Source organism: Desmodus rotundus, chromosome 8 (genome assembly GCF_022682495.2).
Source record: "Desmodus rotundus isolate HL8 chromosome 8, HLdesRot8A.1, whole genome shotgun sequence".
Taxonomy (NCBI): domain Eukaryota; kingdom Metazoa; phylum Chordata; class Mammalia; order Chiroptera; family Phyllostomidae; genus Desmodus; species Desmodus rotundus.
This window is the reverse complement of record NC_071394.1, coordinates 100,107,324-100,129,244: the sequence shown is the minus strand read 5'-3', so window position 1 is coordinate 100,129,244 and position 21,921 is coordinate 100,107,324. Positions and strand designations below refer to the sequence as shown.

Here is a 21,921-nt window from a genome sequence, read left to right as displayed (position 1 = left end):
TCTAGCACGCACGTGTGCACAGAAGCACTCTGATATCACATGCAAAATTTACGGCTCCATCTTAAACTGTGATTTCACAAATTCCCATTTCCAATGCTACTTTTGTTAAATTACCCAAAATAAATAACCTCGGCAAGAGAAGACAGTACAGAAGGTCGGCTGATGGCTCAGCCTCTGCTGATGGGCAGCCCAAGTTCCTGTCTCAGCTTTTCTACTGCCGAAGGTGTGACCTTTGAGGAGTTGCTCATCTCTCCTTGCCTCAGTTTCCCCAAGTGTGAAATGGGGAAAATAAACATGAAATAATGTGTGAAATCACTCACTTAGCAGCACCAGATACAATAAAGCCAGTGTTCCATTAGTTTACTTGATGTTATCATTATGGCTTCTGGGTTTTCCATTTTGCTGCTACTGGAGCCCCACATTTCCTTTCATTCCATCTTTACAATACCTGTATGTGCATTTTCTGGATACAGAAGCTGAGACAGAGAGTCACTGAGCTTCCCCTAGTCATGTGGTATGTCTTATGTTGGAGCCAGGTCCAGGGTCCATTTTTCCTAGGACCTTCTGGCAGAAAGGACCTCACAGACCTGCATGAGATGGCCCTGAGGTTTGGGACCAGACTCAGAGTTCAGCCCACAGTCCCAGGAATTGCCCTGAAGCCTGATCCTCCCAGTGCCTGATGGGGTGCTCCCACTGTGATCCAAGAGCCAGTCCATGAGACAAAAGCTTAGGAAGGTACAGAGAAATGCAAAGCAGCATGAGCTGGGTTAGTGGCCTCACACATACAGTCCTTGCTGAAATGGGTCCAATAGCCATGAGAGGCAGGTCAGACAGATATTCATATTCCTGCTTAAAGAGAAGGGAATTAGAATATGAAAGGTTGAGTGACTAGCCCAGGATAACAGCTGAGTGCCAAGGAAAATAGGCTTGGACCTAGGTCCTCCAGCCATGCATTCCAGGCCCACGCTATTGGATCAGTGGCTTCCAACCCTGCCACACACCAGAATAACCTGGAGCACGTTTTAAAATATATAAATGCCAGCCCCCTGCCCAGCTCAATAAATCTGAGTTTCTGGGGGATCCTTTCTGGTAGCCTTGGCTGAAAACTCTGCATAACAATGGCGCCTCCCCATCCTTGCTGTCTCTACTGGAGCAGCCCACCCACCCACCGTTTGGCACCCTCAACCAGCAAGCCCTGGAGCTGCTCAGCGTGGGCCTCACTATAAACAGCACCTTACAAATTAGTTCAAGATTGGCACAAAAAAATGGGGAAGATTTTTCTCTAAATTAAAAAAAAATCTATAACTACCTTCTTGCCCTATATTTTAAAATATCCAGAAAAAATTAAGCTTGATTAGGGCTTTTATGTAACAGGAACATTTTTTTAAATAATAAAATCAATACATATCTATTACAGCAGAAAACATGCAAAACAGAAAAATATTTTTAAAAAGATACAAATCACCTAAAATCCTAAACTTGGAGATAGTTTCTGATAATACTTAGTATATTTCATCACTTGTATTTCTATGTATATGTCCTTACAATTTTCAATCTGTTTTATAATACTTATGATACCACTGTTATCTGTTACTTTTATATAATATTATATCCAGATCATTTCTCTATGTGATAAAATATTCTTTAAAAATATAAATTACATGGCAATCTAAAACTCTGTCAGGTGGCTTTATTATACACTTTGATTGCCTCCCTTTTGTTAGACACTTAGATTGTCTTTTTTAAAATGCAAACAAAGCAATGCTGCAATGAATATTCTTGTATATGCCCTTATGGATATTTCTGATGGAATTACTGAGTCAAAGGACATAAATGTTAAGAGGGCTATTGATGTAAATTACCAAATTACCCTTCATGAAAAATTGCACTAGTTTCTGTCTTGTCCACTAAGTAAAACTTACTAATGCTAAAGTAATTTATAAATAGTTGTATAACAGCCCTGGCTACTGTGGCTCAGTGGATTGAGCGCTGGCCTGCGGACCAAAGGGTCACTGGTTCAATTCCCAGTCAGGGCTCGTGCCTGGGTTGTGGGCCAGGTCCCCAGTAGGGGGTACTCCAGAGGCAGCCACACATTGATGTTTCTCTCCCTCTCTTATTCCCTCCCTACCCCCCCTTAAAAATAAGTAAATAAAATCTTTAAAAAAAACTTGGATAACAGAATTGATTAGCAAGCATAGGCTAATTATAGTTTTTAAAAAGTAAGAAAGAAAACCACTATTACCACCACCAACAAAAAATGTCTCGGTGGCTAACAATCTTTCATCTCAGCTTCCCTCACATCAGTGTCCAGCCATCCTAACTGGGGTTGGGGATGAGGAAGCTGCTCTACACCTAGATATTCAGGGACCCAGATTCCTTCCATTGTTTGGTGCTGCCTTTTCCAACCACAGAACAGAAAGTTAGAATAGAGTAGAGCACAGAAGTGTTTACTGGCTAAACCAGAAAGTGGAATGTCTCACTTTGACTCACATTCCATTGGCCACAATTTGCTCACATGACTCCACCTACCACAAGGGAGGCTGTGAATTGAGTTTAGCTGGGTGTCTAGAAGCAAAGGAAACAGGGTTAGATGAACATACAGCACCAGGGGGATATTCTGTGGAGCAACTGTGCCCCCTTCAAGCTCACCTTTGTTGGCCCTTAATTTTCCCTTCCCAGTATGAGCAATGTTCTTTCCTACCCTCCCTCAGGGAGTATCTCCTCTCCGCACACACCTCTGCTCCTCCTGCCAGGATCCCCTCTGCCTGGCATGCAGCCCTCTGGCTACCTCTGAGTTTCAACTGAGAGCAATGAATGACAGGTTGCCCCTTACAGAGCCACTTCCCTACAGGGCTTTCCGAGAGAGAGGGGTCAACCTTGCCAGCAATCAGGTCAGAGAGGCAGATGCCAACCTGGTATAGAGTGATAAGGTAGTCCCCCTGACTGCTGGGAAAGAGAAGGGTGCTCCCATATTTTCAGAAATGCCCAGAAAACCACTCAGAAGGATCAGGGTTGTCTGCTTTAAAGAGGAAGTGGCAATCTCTCTTCCAGTGGCCTGCTGTCTGAGCTGCAAGCACTGTTCTATCTGCTCTAGGCTGGTGTCAGAGCAGAGACCAGGAGCTCTGGGGAAGTTTGACTCATCCCCAGGAGTGTAGGGTGTATAAAAGCTGGAGCCTCAAACCATAAAAGGTGGTGCCTCAGTGGTGGGATGAGGAGAGAGTGGTAGAAGGAAAGCAGGTGCCCCACTGCAATTTGGCAGGGCACAGGTGGTTTTGTTCATGTTCTTGTGGACCATATGAGCATCCATATGGGCAAGACTAGAACCAAGAGGGCTGCATGCCAGGAAGGCAGGATGTCAGCAGGAGAAGCAAATGTGGGGGAGGGAGACGTTACTGAGGGAGGGCAGGAGCCGAGAAGAATCATAAAAAGTCAACCGAAAGAGCACCACTCACACCAGGAATGGAGAGATAAGGGGAAACAAAGGTGGGATTGGAGCTGGTACAACTGTCCCCACCTTCGAGAAAGGGAGTGTCACTTATCAGATCAGTTTCTGCAATATATAAATATTATAATAGGTCCATTCTTACTGAGTGCATGGGGAGTGATGGTGGCGTGGGGGGAAGAAGAAAGAGCTGGAAAAAATATCTTACCAGGACCAAACCCACTTCACTGACCGTGTGAAGACTATCATGCGAAGATCTCTGCAGGACCTCTCCACAAACCAGTGAATGTGCCCATGCAGGAGCCTGCATATAGACATCTGCCATGACAAAGGACACTGGACATCCATGAGAAAGTGACAAATTTCACTGGCCCTTTAAAGACACTTTCCACTTCATCCTTTTGCATCTACCTTCCAGCCTCTGACAATGGCTGGGGCCAGGAGGAGGATGGGGGATGAGGAAGTGGGACAAGAAGAATGAAAGAACAGACCTCACCCCATTCTTTCCCCACTCCTGGTGACTAGGCCATAGGTGAGGACTGAGTGGAGGAGATGGGAAGCTCTTTTCATCAGATGAGAGACTGAGGTTTCATTTGGAGAGAACCCTTCAATAATACTTTAATATCTGAAAGTGTCCAGAAGGCTTTAGGATCTTCCAGAGCCGTGGGCAAAGAGAAGGAAAGAGAGCTGCAACAAAGACCACTGAAGTCCAGGAAAGGACAGGAAGCTGATTCCTGAGTGTGTCATGTCACCAGCCCCTTGGCCACATCCAGTACCCTGGTATGGGTGTGACTCCAAGAAGGCAGAGCAGTGGAGGGAGAGGGCGAGACAAACCCCCTAGGCTAGAAGATGCTCTAGACCTCTTTCATTCTTCTTGTTCCACCTCTTTACCCACAACCTCTCCTGACTCCAAATAAAACTAAAGGGAAAATTCTTTCTATATTTTCCTGGTATGTATCAACAGAAACTATAGGAAGTCAGTTATGCTATTGTGAGGGAGACAAGAAATATTTAGTAAAATTCCCATAACCAGGCCTGGATGTTTGCCAACACAAAAGCAGACACTGGCCCAGACTAACCTTGGCACATTTGCCAACTGACCATTCACCTTCGTTCTATGCTTTGGTTGCATTCTGAAGAATGAATATGCTTTTATGCAAATAGCACCCAACACTACTTTTTTATGCTGTGTGGCCATGAAGCAGTGCAACATTCCTTGTAGGAACTAACAGTCACTGAGTATCCATTCTGGGCTGGTGCTTTACACACACTTCTCATTGTATCCATTAAGATGCTTCCAGCTATAAGGAATGGGAATACAGATCAAACTGATACCAGATAATCAAAACATAAAATAATAAAGGGAATGTGAGGTTCTTGTAACTGAAAATGTCCACAGATAAGACAGCTTCAGGCAAAGTCTGATCAAAGCCTGGTTCCTTTTCCCTGCAATTTCTTAGCTCTGCCACCCTAAGTGTATCAATTTCATGTTAGCAAACGTGGATGCAGCAGTACCAAGCCTCCAAGTTATATACTACGACTTTCCCAGAATCTGTCAAAAAAGCTCATGAATCACTGGCCTGAGTTGAGACATTGCCGATTCCTGAGAGAAGCCCTGTGGCCAGGAGAATAGCCTGCACTGCTGGACTTGGGCCTGGACCCCGAAACAATCACTGTAGCAAAGGGATTTGCATCTGGCCTTTTGGCCAGAACCAATCAGAGCCCGTTTCTAGGAGTGGGGTTGGTGTTGATTCCTTCCACTCAGGCCGCATGAGCAAGGCCTGTGCATGATGTGCAAGAATCAACCACTGTAGCCTATTCTCACGATAGGATAGGATCCTATTCCTGTGGGTCAGGATAATCCAACAGTGTGAAGGAAACCTGGGTTCTGGGAGGGTAAATTACCCTCCTAGCATCACCCAAAGATACAACTCCACTTAAAGTCTGTCTGAATCTAGGGCCCGTGCTGTTCTCACTGAACCTCCTCCCCTGCTCATCCACCCCTCCTCTGTGGAGTGTTTGCTGTGGAAGACTACTGTGTGGGCTACTGTATCGTACTTGTGAGTTCTCTGAGTGTTGCTCAAAGACTCTCCCTCCCGCCCAGTGGGTGCTGACTGGCGGCTACAGGACATCATGACTGGGACTGATGACATGAAATTTCCTAAGCAGGAAAGGAGGTTTTATGTCAAAGAAGGAAAGAGTCCCATTCATTGTCTGCATATGGACAACGGAGGCTTGGAAAGACACAGAACTATGTGTAATGTTGGGAAATCCATCTGTCCCCTCCTGCCAGCTACTAAAAGTGAGGCAGCTCCCCTTCCCTGCACAGAGAGCAGAGGAAGGGTGCTCCATGGTCCCCCCTGTCTGATGCAATAAAAGCCCAGGACTCGCGGAGAAAACAACTATGTTAAAGGATCCCAGAGTGAATGATGTGATTGTCAGAGAACTCCCTCAACTCTCCCAGAAGTATTTTACCAAAAAATTAAAAACATAAAAGCTTGTTAACCTAAGTAATTTTTATCCGGGGTCTGATACAGCATCTGAGTATAGGTTAGGTTGGTATTTAATGCCTAGCTGACTTCTTAGCAGAAGTTTTGCTGTGGGCAGTCTGGAATCTTCCTCTTGCATTTCAGTGAGCTCTGCCATGTATGTTCTAGAACATTCATCAGAATCAAGTATAAAAGAGAAACTGGAACGCCGGTGTCCTTTGAGGTCCTGAGTGATGCAGAGGGAAGTCTCTGGTGGAGGCTGACACTGACAGAGGGGTTCGCTCACCCCCCGAATCCTCTCTCTGTTTTCAGAAATGAACCGGCATCACTACGCCCTGTACCTGCACAACTGCCGCCTAGTCTTCCTCTTGCGGAAGGACTTCGACCAGGCTGACACCTTCCGCCCTGCGGAGTTCCACTGGAAGCTGGACCAGGTACGCACTCACCTGGCACGTGGCCCCTGCTCACCCCTTTGCAGGGGTGCCTGCTGTGCTCCACTGATGATGGCAGAGGGTAGGCACCTCAGGGTTCTGATCACTTGCTGATTTTTGGAAGAATTAGCTCAGGGAGGTGAATGGTGTCTTAACGTCAGGATGGAAACTGACACCTTAAAGACCAGTCTGAGGTGGGGAGGGCCACACTCCCAGCAGGGACCCCACAGGGTCAGTGGGCCTGCTAACATGCACCTTGGCCGTTTGCTCTGCGTTGAGCTCAGGGGAAGCTGGTTCTCTTTCTCTTGATCCCCAGGATCAGTTTATGGTCTTCGTTAGCACATCTTATGTCATAAATGTTCTGTGTCTCCTCTTTGATGCTCTTCTCTCTCCTTTGGATGACGGTGTAGCCTTGTTTTGGGCGGCACGGGCTGAGAACAGGGACCCGACGACTTTGATGGAAGCAGTGACACGGGGCACTGTGAGCAGTGTGTGCTCTTTTCTGAAGTGGAAAAATCTGTGACTCACTCCAGAGCCTCGTGACTTGTGACCACAAGGACCACTGTGTCACACTTGTCAATGACAAATGAAGTGTCTCATTTGAATCAAAAGCTTAGAAGTGCCTACTTCTGACACTTGTGGGGGGAGATTGCGGAGGTGACACTCACTTCTGTGGGTGGCTGTGCCACTGAAGAGGTAGTCTGTGCAGCCAGCCTACAGCTGGCCTTCAGTGAGCTTTGAAGAGCGGGGTGTGAATTGTGTTAAATTGTTTTAAATTATCAAGAGGTAGAGTGCCAGCAGGCAGGGGAGGGGACTGCAGAATGAGCCTGCTGAATGAAACTGGAGGAAATGATGCTCATCACAGGGCCTCACTGCCTGGGGCCGCAGCAACTCCTTGGTGTGTCTTTTCTGCCCCTCCCATTTCCTGAGTGCTTCTGGGGACCTCAGTCTTCTGTTCTCCCTCCAGAACCCACTGTGTGCGCTTCCTGCCTCACCTCATCTAGGGCTGGACGTTCCACAACCCTTTTCCTCCTCTCTCCTTATTCTCCTCACCTCCCCACCCTCTCCCAGTACTGCTTAAGCTCCCAGGCCCCCAGTGGGGCTGACCTCAGAGAGTGCTCCTGGGAAGCATTCCAGGAGGCATCCATTTACATTGAGACGAGAAAGACTGCTGCCCCCTTTTATCCACACAGAAGTGCAGACACCGCTCTTTAAAAGAGATTCATTAACCTGAGGCAGTCTCTCCGTGGTGGAACATCAGACAAGTGACAAGGTCAAGGATGCCAAGCGGATAGGAAAGATGTTTGAGGGAGCCCAGCAGCAACTGACTAATCCATTCCCAATAAATCCCATTTTGCTGGATCCTGGGGTTTTGGAAATAAGGTGTCTGATTAGTATATGTTTCTCTGAATGAGGAATTCACGTCTTGCAGAAGGTATGAAATCTTGACATAGTTTATTTGATTTTGCAGCAACCTCTCAGCTACTTTCTAAAGTGCCATATGGCTTATACAAGATGTTTTTAAATGCATAATGTGAATTGAGGTCAATTAAAATAAGCCCCATATTATGAGGGGTTTTAATAAGAACATTGCTGTACTGCCTGAGACAATTATAGATGCCCTGCAGCATTTTCTAAGATGGGATTGAGAAGCACTGATAGAGGCAAATGAAGTCACAGGGTTTGAAAAATAAAAATAGCTCTGGCTGGTGTGGCTCAGTGGAATGAGTGTTGGCCTGCAAACCAAAGGGTCGCCAGTTCGATTCCCAGTCAAGCCTAGGTTGGGGGCCAGGTCCCCAGTTGGGGGTGCGCAAGAGGCATCCACACATTGAGGTTTCTCTCCCTCTCTTTCTCCCTCCCTTACCCTCTCTTGAAAAATAAAAAGTAAAATCTTTAAAAAAATAAAAGTGAGTGAGGAAGGAATTCTGATTCTACAGATAAAGATATGGTAATCTAGGAATTCTGAAATCTGTTCTCAAAAGTGGTGACTTGAGCCCTGGCTGGTGTGGCTCAATGGATTGAACGCCGGCCTGTGAACTAAAGGGTCGCAGGATCGATTTCCAGTCAGAGCACATGCCTGGGCTGGGAGCCAGGTCCCCAGTAGGGGGCACTTGAGAGGCAACCACACATTAATGTTTCTCTCCCTCTCTCACTCCCTTCCTCTCTCTCTAAAAATAAATAAATAAAATCTTTAAAAAAAAAGGCGGCAACTTGAAGGAGGGCTGAGAATACTGACCACCATCGGAACCACCACCAGGCACACTGTGCACGTGAGCTCTCCTTACCTCTGCCACGGTGGATGGCATGAGACAGGAGACCATGGTCCACACAGCAAGACCATGCTGAGGACCTGCCTTTTCCATCATACTATGCTGCTGCTTTGGTGAGCTTGCTAATTTAAAATTTAAAATGTTTTCATTTCTAAATTTAAAATATTTTAATTTAGAGATCGGCATTATCACTGAAATGCAAAATGTTTACAGACTTAATAAAACTGTCTGAAACCGTCGAATCTTCACTGAGCTTGGGCCGCCATGACAAAATGCCCTTCATTTCTCACCGTTCTGGAGGCTGGGGGGTCCACGATCAAGGTGCTGCCCAGTCCCTTTCCCAGGGAGCGCCCTCTTCCTGCCTTGTGTCAGTTGCCTCCTTGCTGTGTCCTCACCTGGTGGAGAGAGGGAGCTCCAGTACCTTTTCCTCTTCCTATGAGGCACCAGCCCTATTGGATTAGGGCCCCATCCCATGACCCCATTTAACCTTCCTTACCTCCTAAAGGCCCTGACTCCAAATACAGTCACACTGGGGCTTTAACATACGAACTTGGGGGCACATGATTCAGTCCATAGCATTCTTCAACTGAAGAAATTAACATTTTTTTAAGATGTAAAGGCTGCCTAGTGACAATAAGAAGCCTCATCTCACCCGAACCCCTCCCTCTGAAAGGAGCTGCAGTGAGCAGGATACAGGACACCTCAAGCACACTCACGCTGGCAGTCCAGCAGGATCTGTGGACCAGCCCACAGATCCCTCTCCCCTCATTCCGCTCCCTGTGTAGACAGAATCTTACCAGAAGTTTCTTAGGTGTAAATCACTTAATGCCCAGCCTGTGCATACCAGATAACGTCTCCTCCCCCAGGAAGCCATCCCGAGTCACCACCCCCTCCAGCGGTTTGTCTCTCCCTGTGCTTCCTGGAGTTCACACGCAACTCCATCCCCACACTTCCGGTGCTCTGCTGTCCTTGCATCCTGCCCCTCTGCTCGCCTTGCCCTGGGGTCCTGCGAGGCAGGATTGTATTTTGCTCTCTTCAGCTCCTCGTACATATGGTAACCACGAGCCCACAGCTGGTGTCCAGTAAATAGTTACGTGACAGTGACTGGATGTTAAGATCCAAAGATGGGACAGATGAAGTGAGGGAGGGAAAGAGAAAGAGAAATGAAAAATTCAGAGATCTTTTAAAACTTTCTGGCGATTAATTTATATTTCGATTCATTTTATGGAGCATTCTAAAATTTTAACATTTTTTTACTCTCAAACATCGTTCAACTTTTATCTGCTTACCTTATTTCAAAGATCTTACTGGATTTACCACCAGCAACGATTTAGAACTTTCTGGCCTTGGCCTGAAGAGCGCCAACTCTATACATGTGTATTAAAATTCCTGGACCATCTTGGGGATTCCAATGCATAATAACTGTTTTAATGACTGATAGGCCTCATTTATTTCTTTAATCAGCAGTTTATTCTGAGCACAAACTGTGTGCCAGGCTCTGTGCTGGGTAGCAGGGATCAGCAGCTAAAGTAGGAGCCTCTGCTCTCTAGAAGTTTCCATGATAACGGGGCAAACAACACATACACAGTTTCCCTCATTCTGTTGCAGTATGTGCTGGGGCAGAGGGCAGGGCGCCTGGTCGGGGGAGCCTGTGGGAGCCCATCCCGGGGCCCCTGACATGGTCCTGGAGATAAGGGACTGGAAAAGCTCCCAGGAGGGGCCAGCAGCTGAAGGGAATGTGGAGGGCTCAGGCCGCAGCGCTGGGCAGAGAGCTGGGCGGAGGGCCATCATCAGGCAACTGCCAGCTTTCATGTGGCAGGGCGTAGGGATGGGGCAGGAAGGGAAAACACTGGCAGGTGTCAGGAGGAGCAGATAGATTATATCCCAAGAGGCTTTTTATGTCATGCTATTGAGCTGGTACTTTATCCCCAAGAGAATTGGCCGCAATTGAGGCATTTTGTTATATAAAGAAGACTGAGAATTTTAGGGATGGGTAAATGTGAAAAGGCTAGTATGACATTCATAAAATGTATCCAATTTAAGCAAATATAACCCAGGCAAAATCATTCAAGGCAGCCAGTGGGAGTGGTTGCATGAGAACCAGGGTCTCCCCTTCCTCTCCCCACAGCCAGGCAGGGAGACCAAGCCCTTGACAGATGCTGCTCGTGGGTGCTGAAGTCAGGGCATGAAATGCAGAATGGTTTCCATGCAGCTCTTCAGGAGTTGCCCGAGGTGACGTGGTTGCTGCACAGGAGCGGAGGGCTTCCAGCAGCCCAGCTCCTTAGTCTCCCCACCTCAAATGGCCTTTCCCAGGGTGGATGGACTGCCAGGTAAATCCATCAGCAGGCAGCTCCAGGAAATGCCCCTGACAATCCAGTGCACCTCACTAAAAGGACCATAATGATGAGGAGAATGTCACTTTAATGGGATTTTTACTTATGATCTGCTAATGCTATTCCCTGGAGCCTTCAGTTAATCATGTGCAAACCCAAGCGAGAGCAGAGGAGAATGCCCAGCTGCCAGCTCACACAGGGAAGGTTTATTAATTTGCAGCCCCTCCCAGCTTTAATATTATTTGGATACGGTTGACTCAGTGTCGGGAATTCTAATGATCTTCCCTTTGGACTTCCTATTGCTTAGAGGGAAACTTGCTGGTGTTTTATGGTATTTTTCAGTCATTGGGAGGCACAGCTTGAGTGGCAGCCTCAATGGACCTGCACGAGGACAGGTGTGCCCAGCTCAGGCGAGGGACAGAAATGCCTCTCTGAAAAATGGCAATGGGCACAAGATGAACTTTGGCCATTGCCTTCTCTGTGCCAGAACTTGTAACAGGTGCCAGGGGAAGGGGAGAAAGACAAGACGCTGCCCTGGGGGAGCTCATGGCCCTGCGCAGTTCACGGACCCAGCAGAACACCCTCCCACAAGAGCGCCAACTCTATACAAGCAGGGGGAAGCAACCAAAGTGAGTAGAGGTGCCTCACTGGGTGAAGGGTGGCCCTCCCTGGAGATTAAGCCACCTCACGGCTCTAGGTCATATAAGAGTACAGGCCGGTGCAGCACCTCTAATTGTTCAGAAGTTGGGAATCATGTGAAATCTCTCAATTTTTAATATTTTTCTCATTTAAAAACATGTATCAGCCAACCAAACAAATGTTCTGCAGTGTACCTTTATATTCTGGTCACCAGTTTGAGACGCCTGACAAAAAACAGACAGACAAACAAAATAAAACCACAGTTATTTTGACACAGGAAGACTACTCCACAACATGTCCACATGAAAAGTGTGGATCTTCCTATAATAAGGCTCACTTGTCCTTTGTAAACGCCTCCTGTTCTCCTGGCCCCCACCCCATCCCCCAGTAAAGAACACAAAGGCTTTCCAGTGGCGAGGCCAGGGGCGGGACATGTCGGGTCCCCATCACCCCCTCACCACACCTAAGGGCAGGTGCAAGTGAGGCAGGACCCCCTAGATGCGGGTATTGGTGGCGGTCTTCCTTCCTCTTGCATAAAGAGGAGAGTAAGTCACAGGCTCAGTTTCCCCAGGAACAAATGACAGAGCTAGGATTTGAGCCAGATTCTCACATTTGTCTTGGGCCGATGCCATTGCCCATCGAGTTTATTCTACTTGCATAGGATACTAAAGCTCCTGGAAGAAGCTGCAAGTGAGTAAATCCTTTATTCTTGGTGAGGAAATAGTGTTAGAATGATGCAGAGTCAGTTTCCTCGCATCTGCTCTTTCGGCCATGCTGGGAGTCAAATGGGTTAGTTCAATCATTATTATAGCCAAGTGCCAAGGAGTTAATTGGAAAATGGTCAGTGCAGTCCAGGCCAGCCATCTTAATGAGCAGAACAATCGGGCCTCGTCAGCGCTCTAATTCTGCTGTTAGAGACGAACCCTTCAACACGTTGGCCACGTCTCGCCTAACGCAGGGACACTGCCCTGCTCACTGGCCTGCCCTGTAAACAGGCCTGCAGAGAAACCCATTCTCCTTTAGGGACATGTGTTCTAAACAGGTTGGGGGGGGATGTCCAGGACCTCTTTAGTCTCTCCTTCAGGCAGAACACCTGCTTTTTCTAAGATGCGGACTTGCAGGGCGGTTCTGAATGAATTACGGGTGTGGAGAGTGACTGTCACATGTTTGTTTTGCTACAATACATAAATAAGGGTCCCTGACAAGCCCCCTCTTCCCTCAAAGTCCCTCTCCCTCCTCTTTCCATGTCCACGAGCTTCCAGATACTTGGGGAGAGGCGGCTTCATGGTGTTGGCAAAGGAGAGTCCTCAGACCCACGTAGTCCTCCCAGGTCAGGACTGTGCAGGGACTGGATCTTCTGCTCCCTGGCCAGGTGACTGCTGGCATGGTTGGCTCATTTCTTGTTTTCATTAGAGGGGGTGCCAACCGACCACCCGAGTCAGGCCCCCTCTACCTTGAAGTCCCTTGCACGGCAGCCTTTTATCATGCCCATCTCTGCTGGTCCCCTCGATGTCTTGACACATTTCCAGGGCTCCTCTGGGCCCCCTGGAGGCTATTCCTGATAGAACAATGGCTCCCAAAGATGTCTACACTATAGTCTCTGAAACCAGTGACTGTGTTACCTTTCGTGACAAAGGGGTCTTTATAGGCGTGATTAAATTAACGATCCTGCCACAGAGATGATCCTGGATTATCCAGGCCGCCCAAGGTAATGATAAGGGTACTTAGAGGAGGGGGCAGGTTAGAATCAGAGATAGGACAATGGAAACAGGGTGCTGTGGAGCCCTGAGCCAGGGAATGTGGCAGTCTCTGTGAGCTGGAAAAAAAAAGACAAACCGCGCCCCCCCAAACCAACAACCCTGAAATCAAGATTCGACACCTTGATTGTAGCCCAGAGAAACTCATGTCAGATTTATGACCTCCAGAACTAACTAATAAGTTGGTGTTGCTTTAAGCCATGGTTTGAGCTAACTTGTTACAGTAGCAGAGGAAACTCATACATCACTCAGGAGACTTGGGGAGGCCTGGAGCTGCCTCAGGCTTGGAGATCCAGCCACCTCCCAGCTCTGCACAGCGTACTGAGAAGACCTAGGCTCAGCAGGCCCCCAGACTCACCTCTAGTGTGCGGTTGCCTCTGCAGCGGGTTGAAGGTGTGGCCCTAGGAGGGAGGGAGAAAGAGGCACTGCCTTCTAATCCTCCATTCACTGCTGGCTGGCTTTCCACCAGGCCTGCTTCCCCTCCTCCCTCTGGAGGAGGATCCCCAAAGGGCAGATAGATTTAGCCTTTCCTTCCTCTCTAAGCCAATATTCTCCTTCTAGCCTAAGGTGCTGGCCTCCTGCCAGCCATGATAAATAGAAAATGTACCTCCTTTGCCTTCAGGGAAGAAAGACTGAGTCCTCCAGGCTTGTTTCTGGAGATGCTAAAGCAAACTTAGAAGATCCTCTTCCTCTCGACAGAGCCTTACTTGGAAGCTGAAAGTTGACGGAGTGGAGGCACAAACAAGATTCTCTAGATAATACCTGCCCATCCCCCACATCACAGAAACCTGCTTCACTAAAAGGTCCCTCTCTGCTCACACCTCGCTCCCCTATGCCTTTCAGTTTTCTGCCCCAGCACTGGATCCAAGGCAAGAGGAGCCTCCTGGCTCCAGTGAGCACAGCACAGGACAGGGCAGCACTGTTGCTCTGGGAGCAGTCCTGCCACACAGGGGCAAGGAGCCGCCGGGCTTGAAGGTGGGGAGCACTTCTGGGGGGCCTCCCACACCCTGACTCACTCTCCCACTTCACCTTTTATCCTCCCTGGAACCGCCTCCCAAATGAACTCTGCCCCGGTCCGCCCCTGTGACGCAGGAAATTCTCCGGTCTGTAGTGCGCAGTCATCAAATAGTGACTGCTGTTATTATTGGGAAGAAATAACAGTATTCTGCAGAGTCCCAGAGGCAGGACCACGGCTGAAAGGTGGAAGTTATCAAGGCATCAAAGCGCAGTGAATAAAGGGAAGGAAGGGGACTTTAGTAAAGTGCAGTTCAGGGTGGCCACAGGTTCGTGAAGCTGGTCGTTGTCCTAACCAATAGTGAGATCTGATGACAGGTGGATAATTGCATTTGTGTCACGTCCTGGACAGTCTACAAACCCACGAGGGCTTCCGTAGCCTTAGTTATCAATGCATCTTGAGCCGTTTGCTTGGAGAGCTGATATCTCAGGGCTCTCTTGGGTGTCCGTTACTGCTCCAAGGACTTCCTTTAATTCTCTGAAGACCCTGTGCTCTTGGTGTGCTCTGCAAGAGCGTCATTCTCTTCCCTGCTGCAGCCTCAACGGCTTCTCCCATGTTCTCATCTTCACTTAAAGTAGAAGACTAAAAAACTGTTACATTTAAACAAATCAAAGACACTAATTATTCTATACCTTTCTCACTTTTCTGGCAGACCTGGCTCCTTTCTGGTCTTTTTTTCCCCCCTGGCGAGCACCTGCTCAGCAGTTCCTTTTGCTCCTGTGAAGATGTTATTTGTGTTTTAGCCTGTACATCTGCCCAGAGGCAATGAATGCATTTTTTTCAAGTGACATCCTAGAATTTATATTTAAAATCAGTGTCTCTCATTTTATCATTGAGAAGAAGGAAATACTGGCGACACAATTAAAATATTTAATAAATCACTTTTTCACTAATAAATTAAGATGCTCGAGCCTAGTGGCGGTCCCCACGGAAGCAGCATGCACTCGGTCACGGCTCTGTGCCTTGCTCGTGCCTTTCTAGACTGCTTCGGGGACTGTGCGCCCGTGGGAGGGAACGCGGGAGGAGGCTCCTCCTTGGCATCAAACCCAAATGTCTGCATTCGTTACAGGAGAGAGATTTTTCTCTGTCACCTGCACACCATGGAAAGACAAGGAATTGATGTAACTGAACCCTAATATGAAATGGAAATTCTAACACTCATCCCCTCGGTTAGGACACGCGAGGCAAGGGCACCGAGCACTGTGAAGTCCCCATGTGGTGAGGAGAACTGGAACCAGCGTCATTCCAGTTCTTACTTTGTGCTGGGCACTTCCTTTTAATTCTAACAAAAACCTGGCAGTTTAGGTGTAATGCCCTGGTTAAGGATAAAGAACGGGAGACATAGCCAGGTGCATCCCATACCTCATATCTAATAAATGGAAGAACCTTGACTAGGACCTCAGAGAGTAAAAAGCACCGTTATTGACTTGGGGGAATTGCAACCTTAGGGAATACACAAGATGACAAGAATGAACCAATATCTGTACTGATACCGAAGTGTTTAGAACAGGGCATGGATGTCCATCCAGAAAGAGTTCAAGTTTAGATTATTGATAAGATCAGCTTGCCCCTGAGGCACAGGGATCCAATGAAGGCAGAGAAGACAGTGAGGTTGACTTCCCGGGGCAGGACCACTCCTTTGAGGAAGGCTTGCTAAGAGAGAGCCCTGGAGGCCCTAGGTGCAAGATTAATCTGCCCCAATTTACTAGCTTACTCCCAATCTCCTATGAGTCTTCTATCTGCGTCCTTAATGGCTAAACATGCAAATATTGCTGCACTTACTGCTCATTAGTTTAGTTAAAGGAAGTGCCCTTTAATTATGCCTTTAAATAATGAACCTTTTCCATCACCTTGACAATCAGTGCATATTTAGAAGGAAGCAGGGCCTCATTATGAAACAGCTACTGCATCCCTTGGTTACTTAGAAGATGGTAGCTTTCTTGAGGCAAGAGAAATGGGAGTCTAAAGATAAACAAGCCTTGTGATTGTATTAAGTCCTCGTAGCTGTAGGTGCAAGAATGTCAGTTAGCCAGTGATGCATTATTACATGTGAGGAAAAGAAGGGGAACTAGCATTTTTTGAGAGGCTATTGTATACCAATTTCTAAATGCATTGATTTACATACATTAAGTCTAAACTGCACAGTTACTTTTGAAGTTATTTCTTAACTCCATTTTACAGATACTGAAATTGAGGCTCTGAAAGATTAAGTAATTTGCCTAAGGTGTTGGACCAAGTCCATCATTCTCCAAAGCTCCATATCCTGTTCTATTACATTTGTCTTGTTAGGAAGTGTTTATGTAGCTTGGCAGAACTGAGTACCCCCAAGTCTTCACCATATTTCTCTATCCGTTGATCGCAGCAGAAACTCAAAGGAATAGTTTGCTTCCACACAATTCCTACAGGCAGGCAGACTAGACTATACTAAGTATGCACCCACCTGCATGGCTCTGAAGAATATAGCAGAATGCGCCGTGGGCAGGCAAGTCCTGACTCCAGTGTCCAAGATCACGACAGAAGACAGGGCTGGAGCCATCCCTGAGCATGATTCCATGGCTCCCCTGCCTTCTTCTCTTTGGTGGGTAGGTGGTAACTCCCCATGTGCTCGGAGGAAAGACAGAACTCCTTCCCCTTCAATAGGAAAGTCTAATATCTGTCTTCATGACATTGTATGGAATGTTAGATACCGAGTAGCCCTCGCCCTTTGTTTGGACTGCCTAGAGACAGAGCTCGGTGTGCACGTGCAATGTGGTCTGCTTTTGTTAACAGAAAAACACACCTTCCCATCAAACGCAACCTTGTCAGAAGGTTTCATTCCAGCCAGAAACACAGGGGGGCAAGGAGGCTTTAGCTGTGTGGGCACGAAGCAAAGAAAGACCCTTATACCTCTTATCTAGACTCAAATAAAGAATGATTTCATAATTAAGGTATAAGTGTGAATTGAGACTTGAATTACTTGATGAACTATCTGATATCATCTACTTATATTTTTCATCTTTAAACATATGAGTAAAATGAGCCTTATGAGCCCATAGTAAAAATGTACCTTTAGGTTTTTTCTAGAATATTAAAAATACTCCTCTGCCATATCTAGCAAAAATATATCACATTAGGAACCAAAAATAATAAGCAAAATAACATTCTTTAGTGGGCAGAGCACAGAGCCAGGCTGTGTCTACACTCTGCCCCATGAAGTCAAGCTTCATACACTCACTCATTGATGACAAATCTTGATCAAGATTAACTTTAAAATAAACAAACTTGTTTTCCATCAAGGAAAAGTCAGAGGCATGCGGACTTTGGAGTCCCTCAGACCTGAGTTTGCGGCTCAGTTCTGTCCCCTATTATCCTGTGTGACCTTGTGTGACCTCAATTCACCTCTCTGAGCCTCAATGTCCTCATCTGTGAATTGAGGATAATTGTAAACACCTTGGGGGTGGTTATGAGGTTTAAACAATATAATGAGTGTAAAGGGTGTAGCAACAGAACATTTGACCCATGAAAGGGTTTTACTGGGCCAGCACCACACATGCATAGGTAGGTAGGTAGGTAGGTAGGTAGGTAGGTAGGTAGGTAGGTAGATTATAGATAAACTGTAGATGAAATAATTGCTCTTCTACTGCTGAATTCATTTAACACAGGACTTTTGTTTGTTTTGTTTTTGTTTAGCAGCTACTCCACACCAGGCAGTGGTCGGCGGGAGCTGGGCACACAGAGATGAACAGAACTCTGATAGCTCTCTGATCTTATTATCCAGGTTCTCATCATCAAGTATCATTTGCACTAAAAGAAACCAGAGTTTCTTGGAGAAACAGCTGGTTTCAGGTTTGAGGTGGAAAATGAGCGAGATGAGCCTGTATCCAGCTGCCTGTTTGCAGGAAACCTAGGACAGAGCGACATTTGAACTGCCCCTGAGTGTGCAGTGAACAACATCCAGACTGGAGACTCTACAGGTCTGGGTTCTTCAACAGGTTAATTATAAGGAAAAGAAAGCAATGGAGGAGGATTCTGTAGGTTTAAAAAGACTTAAAAATGTAAGAAATTAGTTTTTTCATGGGAAAAACTAAACCATAATGTCCAGGGATGCAGATTTGAGTGAAAAACTGTGGAGTGGTGAAGACTGCAAAGGTGGGGAGAGTGGACCCTCCTAGGAGAGGGTGGCTGTCCCTGGGGCGGGGCACAGGGCAGACTTCCGGATAGCTGGTGAACCTACTTCTCGGCCTGTGCAGTGGCTCAAAGGATGTCTGCTCTGCAACAGTTCATCACGTTCTATGCTTGTTGTGGTGACTCTCTGCATCTTGTCTTGTGTTACAGTTTTCTAAACGTAACATAAAAAGGAAGAGGCATGTATTAAGGGCTGCTGTGTGCTAGAGACATTGCCAGGTGCTGTGGCTTAATCCTGGCCCTGAAGGAGCTTAGAATTGAATGGGAGAGAAGGGTCGTTGGAATAGCATGATCAGGGCTGGGGGAGGGGGAAATACAGAAGGAAGCCTGGTGGGGAAGGGTCGCCTACCAGCTCTGTGGGTAGATGGCCCATTCTGAGGATATGGGGGTGGTACTGACTCTGTCTTGACTCTCAAGAGCTCCAATACCAGCTCAGTGGGGGACACATGGAGATAAACTGTGAGCAGGCTGGGCACCTTGCCACGCACTTTCCACAGCTTTATCTCAGTGTCTCGGTTCATTTTTGCTGGGCATTGTCAGCCTGTCACTCAGACGTGAGGTAACTGTGGCTTAGGGAGGGTGTAAAACAGCTCACCCTTGATTAACTGGCCAGTAAAGAAAGGAGCTGAGAATTGAACCAAACCTACACTCTTTTGCCAGGGAAGTAGAGGGTCTAGGGTCCCTGACAGGTATAGGTGTGTTGTCCATAGGAGCGGGCAGCCCAGGCCAGGAGTTAAAGGGGTTAGCAAGAGAAAAGCCCAAAATTCTGAAAACTAATTTTTGCCAAGTAAAATGGAAAAGCTGATTTTGTTCTAATGAGAATACCAAGCATGGCAAAGGTGCATTACATGCACGCTGCTGGGAGCAAGTGTGAATTGTCACAGACTGGCAGGGGGCACCTGCAGTCCCTGTCCCCGGTGACAGACGAGGCTTATGTTCAAGTGCCCGTGGAAGAGGAAGGACAGTGGTCTGTGTGTTATAACTGGAGGAAATAAAAGCCTCGTGAGGGCAAAAGAAAGTGTGTGGAAGCGAGAGCATGGGCTTTATGCAGCAAGCTCAAGTTCGCATCTCACTCTGGAGACTCCCTAGGTGGGATATTACCCAACCCCTGTGAGCTCCCATGTGGCAGTGTATAAAATGGGCTACATGAACATTAGATAGTGTGTATAAAGTGCCAGATTCATGCTAGATGATGACAAATTGCATCGTTTTATCATTGTCACTATTTTTCCTTTGTTTTGCCCGTACTAGAGATCAGAGTCTTGGCTTAACCAGTCCAAAGCTCCTGGAGGATTCTGGATTCTGGTCTTTGTGGAAACAAGAGGCCGTGCCCTCTGGCATACTTTCCTGCCAGTGGTAGCCTGGCTTAGAGGCTAAGTGCATAGATTTTTGAACCTGACTTCCTGGGTTTGAATCCCAGTTCCGCCACTACTAGCCATGTGGACTTTGGAGAAGCTAAGGTCACCGTGCCTCAGTTTCCCTATCTATAAAATGGGGTAGTTTCACACTTACCTCCTAGGGTTGGGCGGAGTCAGTGTGATAATACAGCACATTGCACCTCCTGTAGCACTCTGCATTGAGGAGCTGACGAGAGGCCTCCCCCAAGCATCCAGCACAGTGGTCCCTGCCCATCTGACGGGAGCCTTCTCTGGGTGTCCCAGGCTGCTCTGGTACTTCTCAGTTCCTGCTTCAAGATCCCCGTTCCCATTGCAGAGGTTCTGACCTTTCCTTAAGCCCTAATTCATTGTGGTCTGAAGGTGTTAAAGGTTCATGTCAATTTTCCAAGGCTTTGCTTCCTTTCACAGCTCAGCCTAGTACATTAGGGGGGCCTGGCAGCCTCTAACTCTGCTCTGTGGACTATACACACTCCACACCAATCACGGAGATTCTCTGTGTGTGTGCCCCCCTTCACGGAGATGGGAGGGGGCTTTTAAATCTACTTATAAAGGAAGGAACTTCTCCCACTCGAGTCAGGGCTATAATGATTGCCCCTTGGTGCCTGTGTATTAGACTCATCCCCACAAGACGGAGTTCATGGGCAAGGCTGTGAACCATTCACCATCCCGACCAGGGGCTTCCCACTGACTTTCATTCCAGAACCCTAAGGCTGAACCACAGAGAAGGCTCTCAGCCTCGCTGCCTGAACCACCCAGGACCAGTTCAGAATGTGTCATGTCCCCTAGGACTGTGCTCTGAGCAGGCTTTTGGCTTTCCAGAGCAGGATTTTGTGACTTCCCACCTTTCAGTTATGAGCAGTCTGTTCACCAAGCAGCGCCGTGGGCTGAGCATTGACACCACCCTTGGCTCAGTCACCACAGGGCAGAGCCCACACCTCACAGGGGTCCCACTGCCCAGCCTGTCTGGCTGCGATGCAGGCTCATATGTGGCTGAGCATCCGTGTTAATGGCTGATTAAAGAAGCCAGGGAGGCTGCCTCGTTACACGTTATTACTCGAGGTTGCCCCATTTCTGTATTTCATCTAACGACAGCTTATCTAGGGAGAGCGAGAACAGTTGAAGCCGGTTCATTTAATAAGGTTTTAACACAGTCTTAACCCCGGTAGGTCATTTGTCCCTCATACACTGAGGTTTTTTATCCGTGGAGTAAAGCACAATTGGTCACTTAAAATCTTGGAAAACATACTTCCCATCACAACCAGAGCCAGGTCTCCACATGTCCTACCAGCCTTTCATGCACCGAGCCGCCTGGGTGATCTAAGGACATCACTAAGGCCGCAGCGCCACTGCCTGACCCCCAGTGCCTTTCCCCCGGCCCCAGGTCTGCCGGTGTGGGTCACACACCCCCGGTGAACAGGAAAGCTAATAGTAGCCACCCTGTAATGAGCACTTAAATGTTCCACCAAAATTGATTCATTTGATTTGGGAGATATCACCGAATGACGTTAAAGGAGAGGGTATTAGAAACACTCGAATGGATTTTGTTTTGAAATTTCATCATCACCTGTTTATTTTAATGTATAAAAGCGTGACCTACACATCACAGCCATGATTTCAGATCTATGAAATAATATAATCTTTTAAAATCAGTTTATTTAAGTAAAAGTGAGTTGATATAAAGAGAATATTAAGAAAATGATAGAAGAGGTACTTGAATTTGTGCATCTATTTAAGAAATATTTCCAGTGAACAAGCAGACAAAAATCTTGAACCTTCAAAAGACCCAAACAGGTACATCACAGAAACTATACAAATGGCCAGTAAACACATGAAAAGGTGCTCACCTTTATTAGATATAAAGGGAATACAAATTAAATTCACAATGAGTCATCCTAAACATTCACTGCAATGCCTAAGAGAAGAGGAAAGAGAAAAGATTTGGATACATGAAAAATAAACTCAGTATTTTAATAAAGTGAAAAAA

General features: G+C 47.1%; 1 protein-coding gene across 1 annotated transcript in view; it reads left to right on the top strand.

Moving 5' to 3' along the window:
• CLSTN2 (calsyntenin 2) overlaps positions 1 to 21,921 on the top strand; it is a 582,773-nt gene that overhangs the window by 493,268 nt on the left and 67,584 nt on the right. The window contains exon 8 of the mRNA XM_053929711.2: positions 6,244 to 6,365. Within this exon, the coding sequence (XP_053785686.1) occupies positions 6,244 to 6,365 (122 nt within the window). The remainder of the gene's footprint in view (positions 1 to 6,243; positions 6,366 to 21,921) is intronic.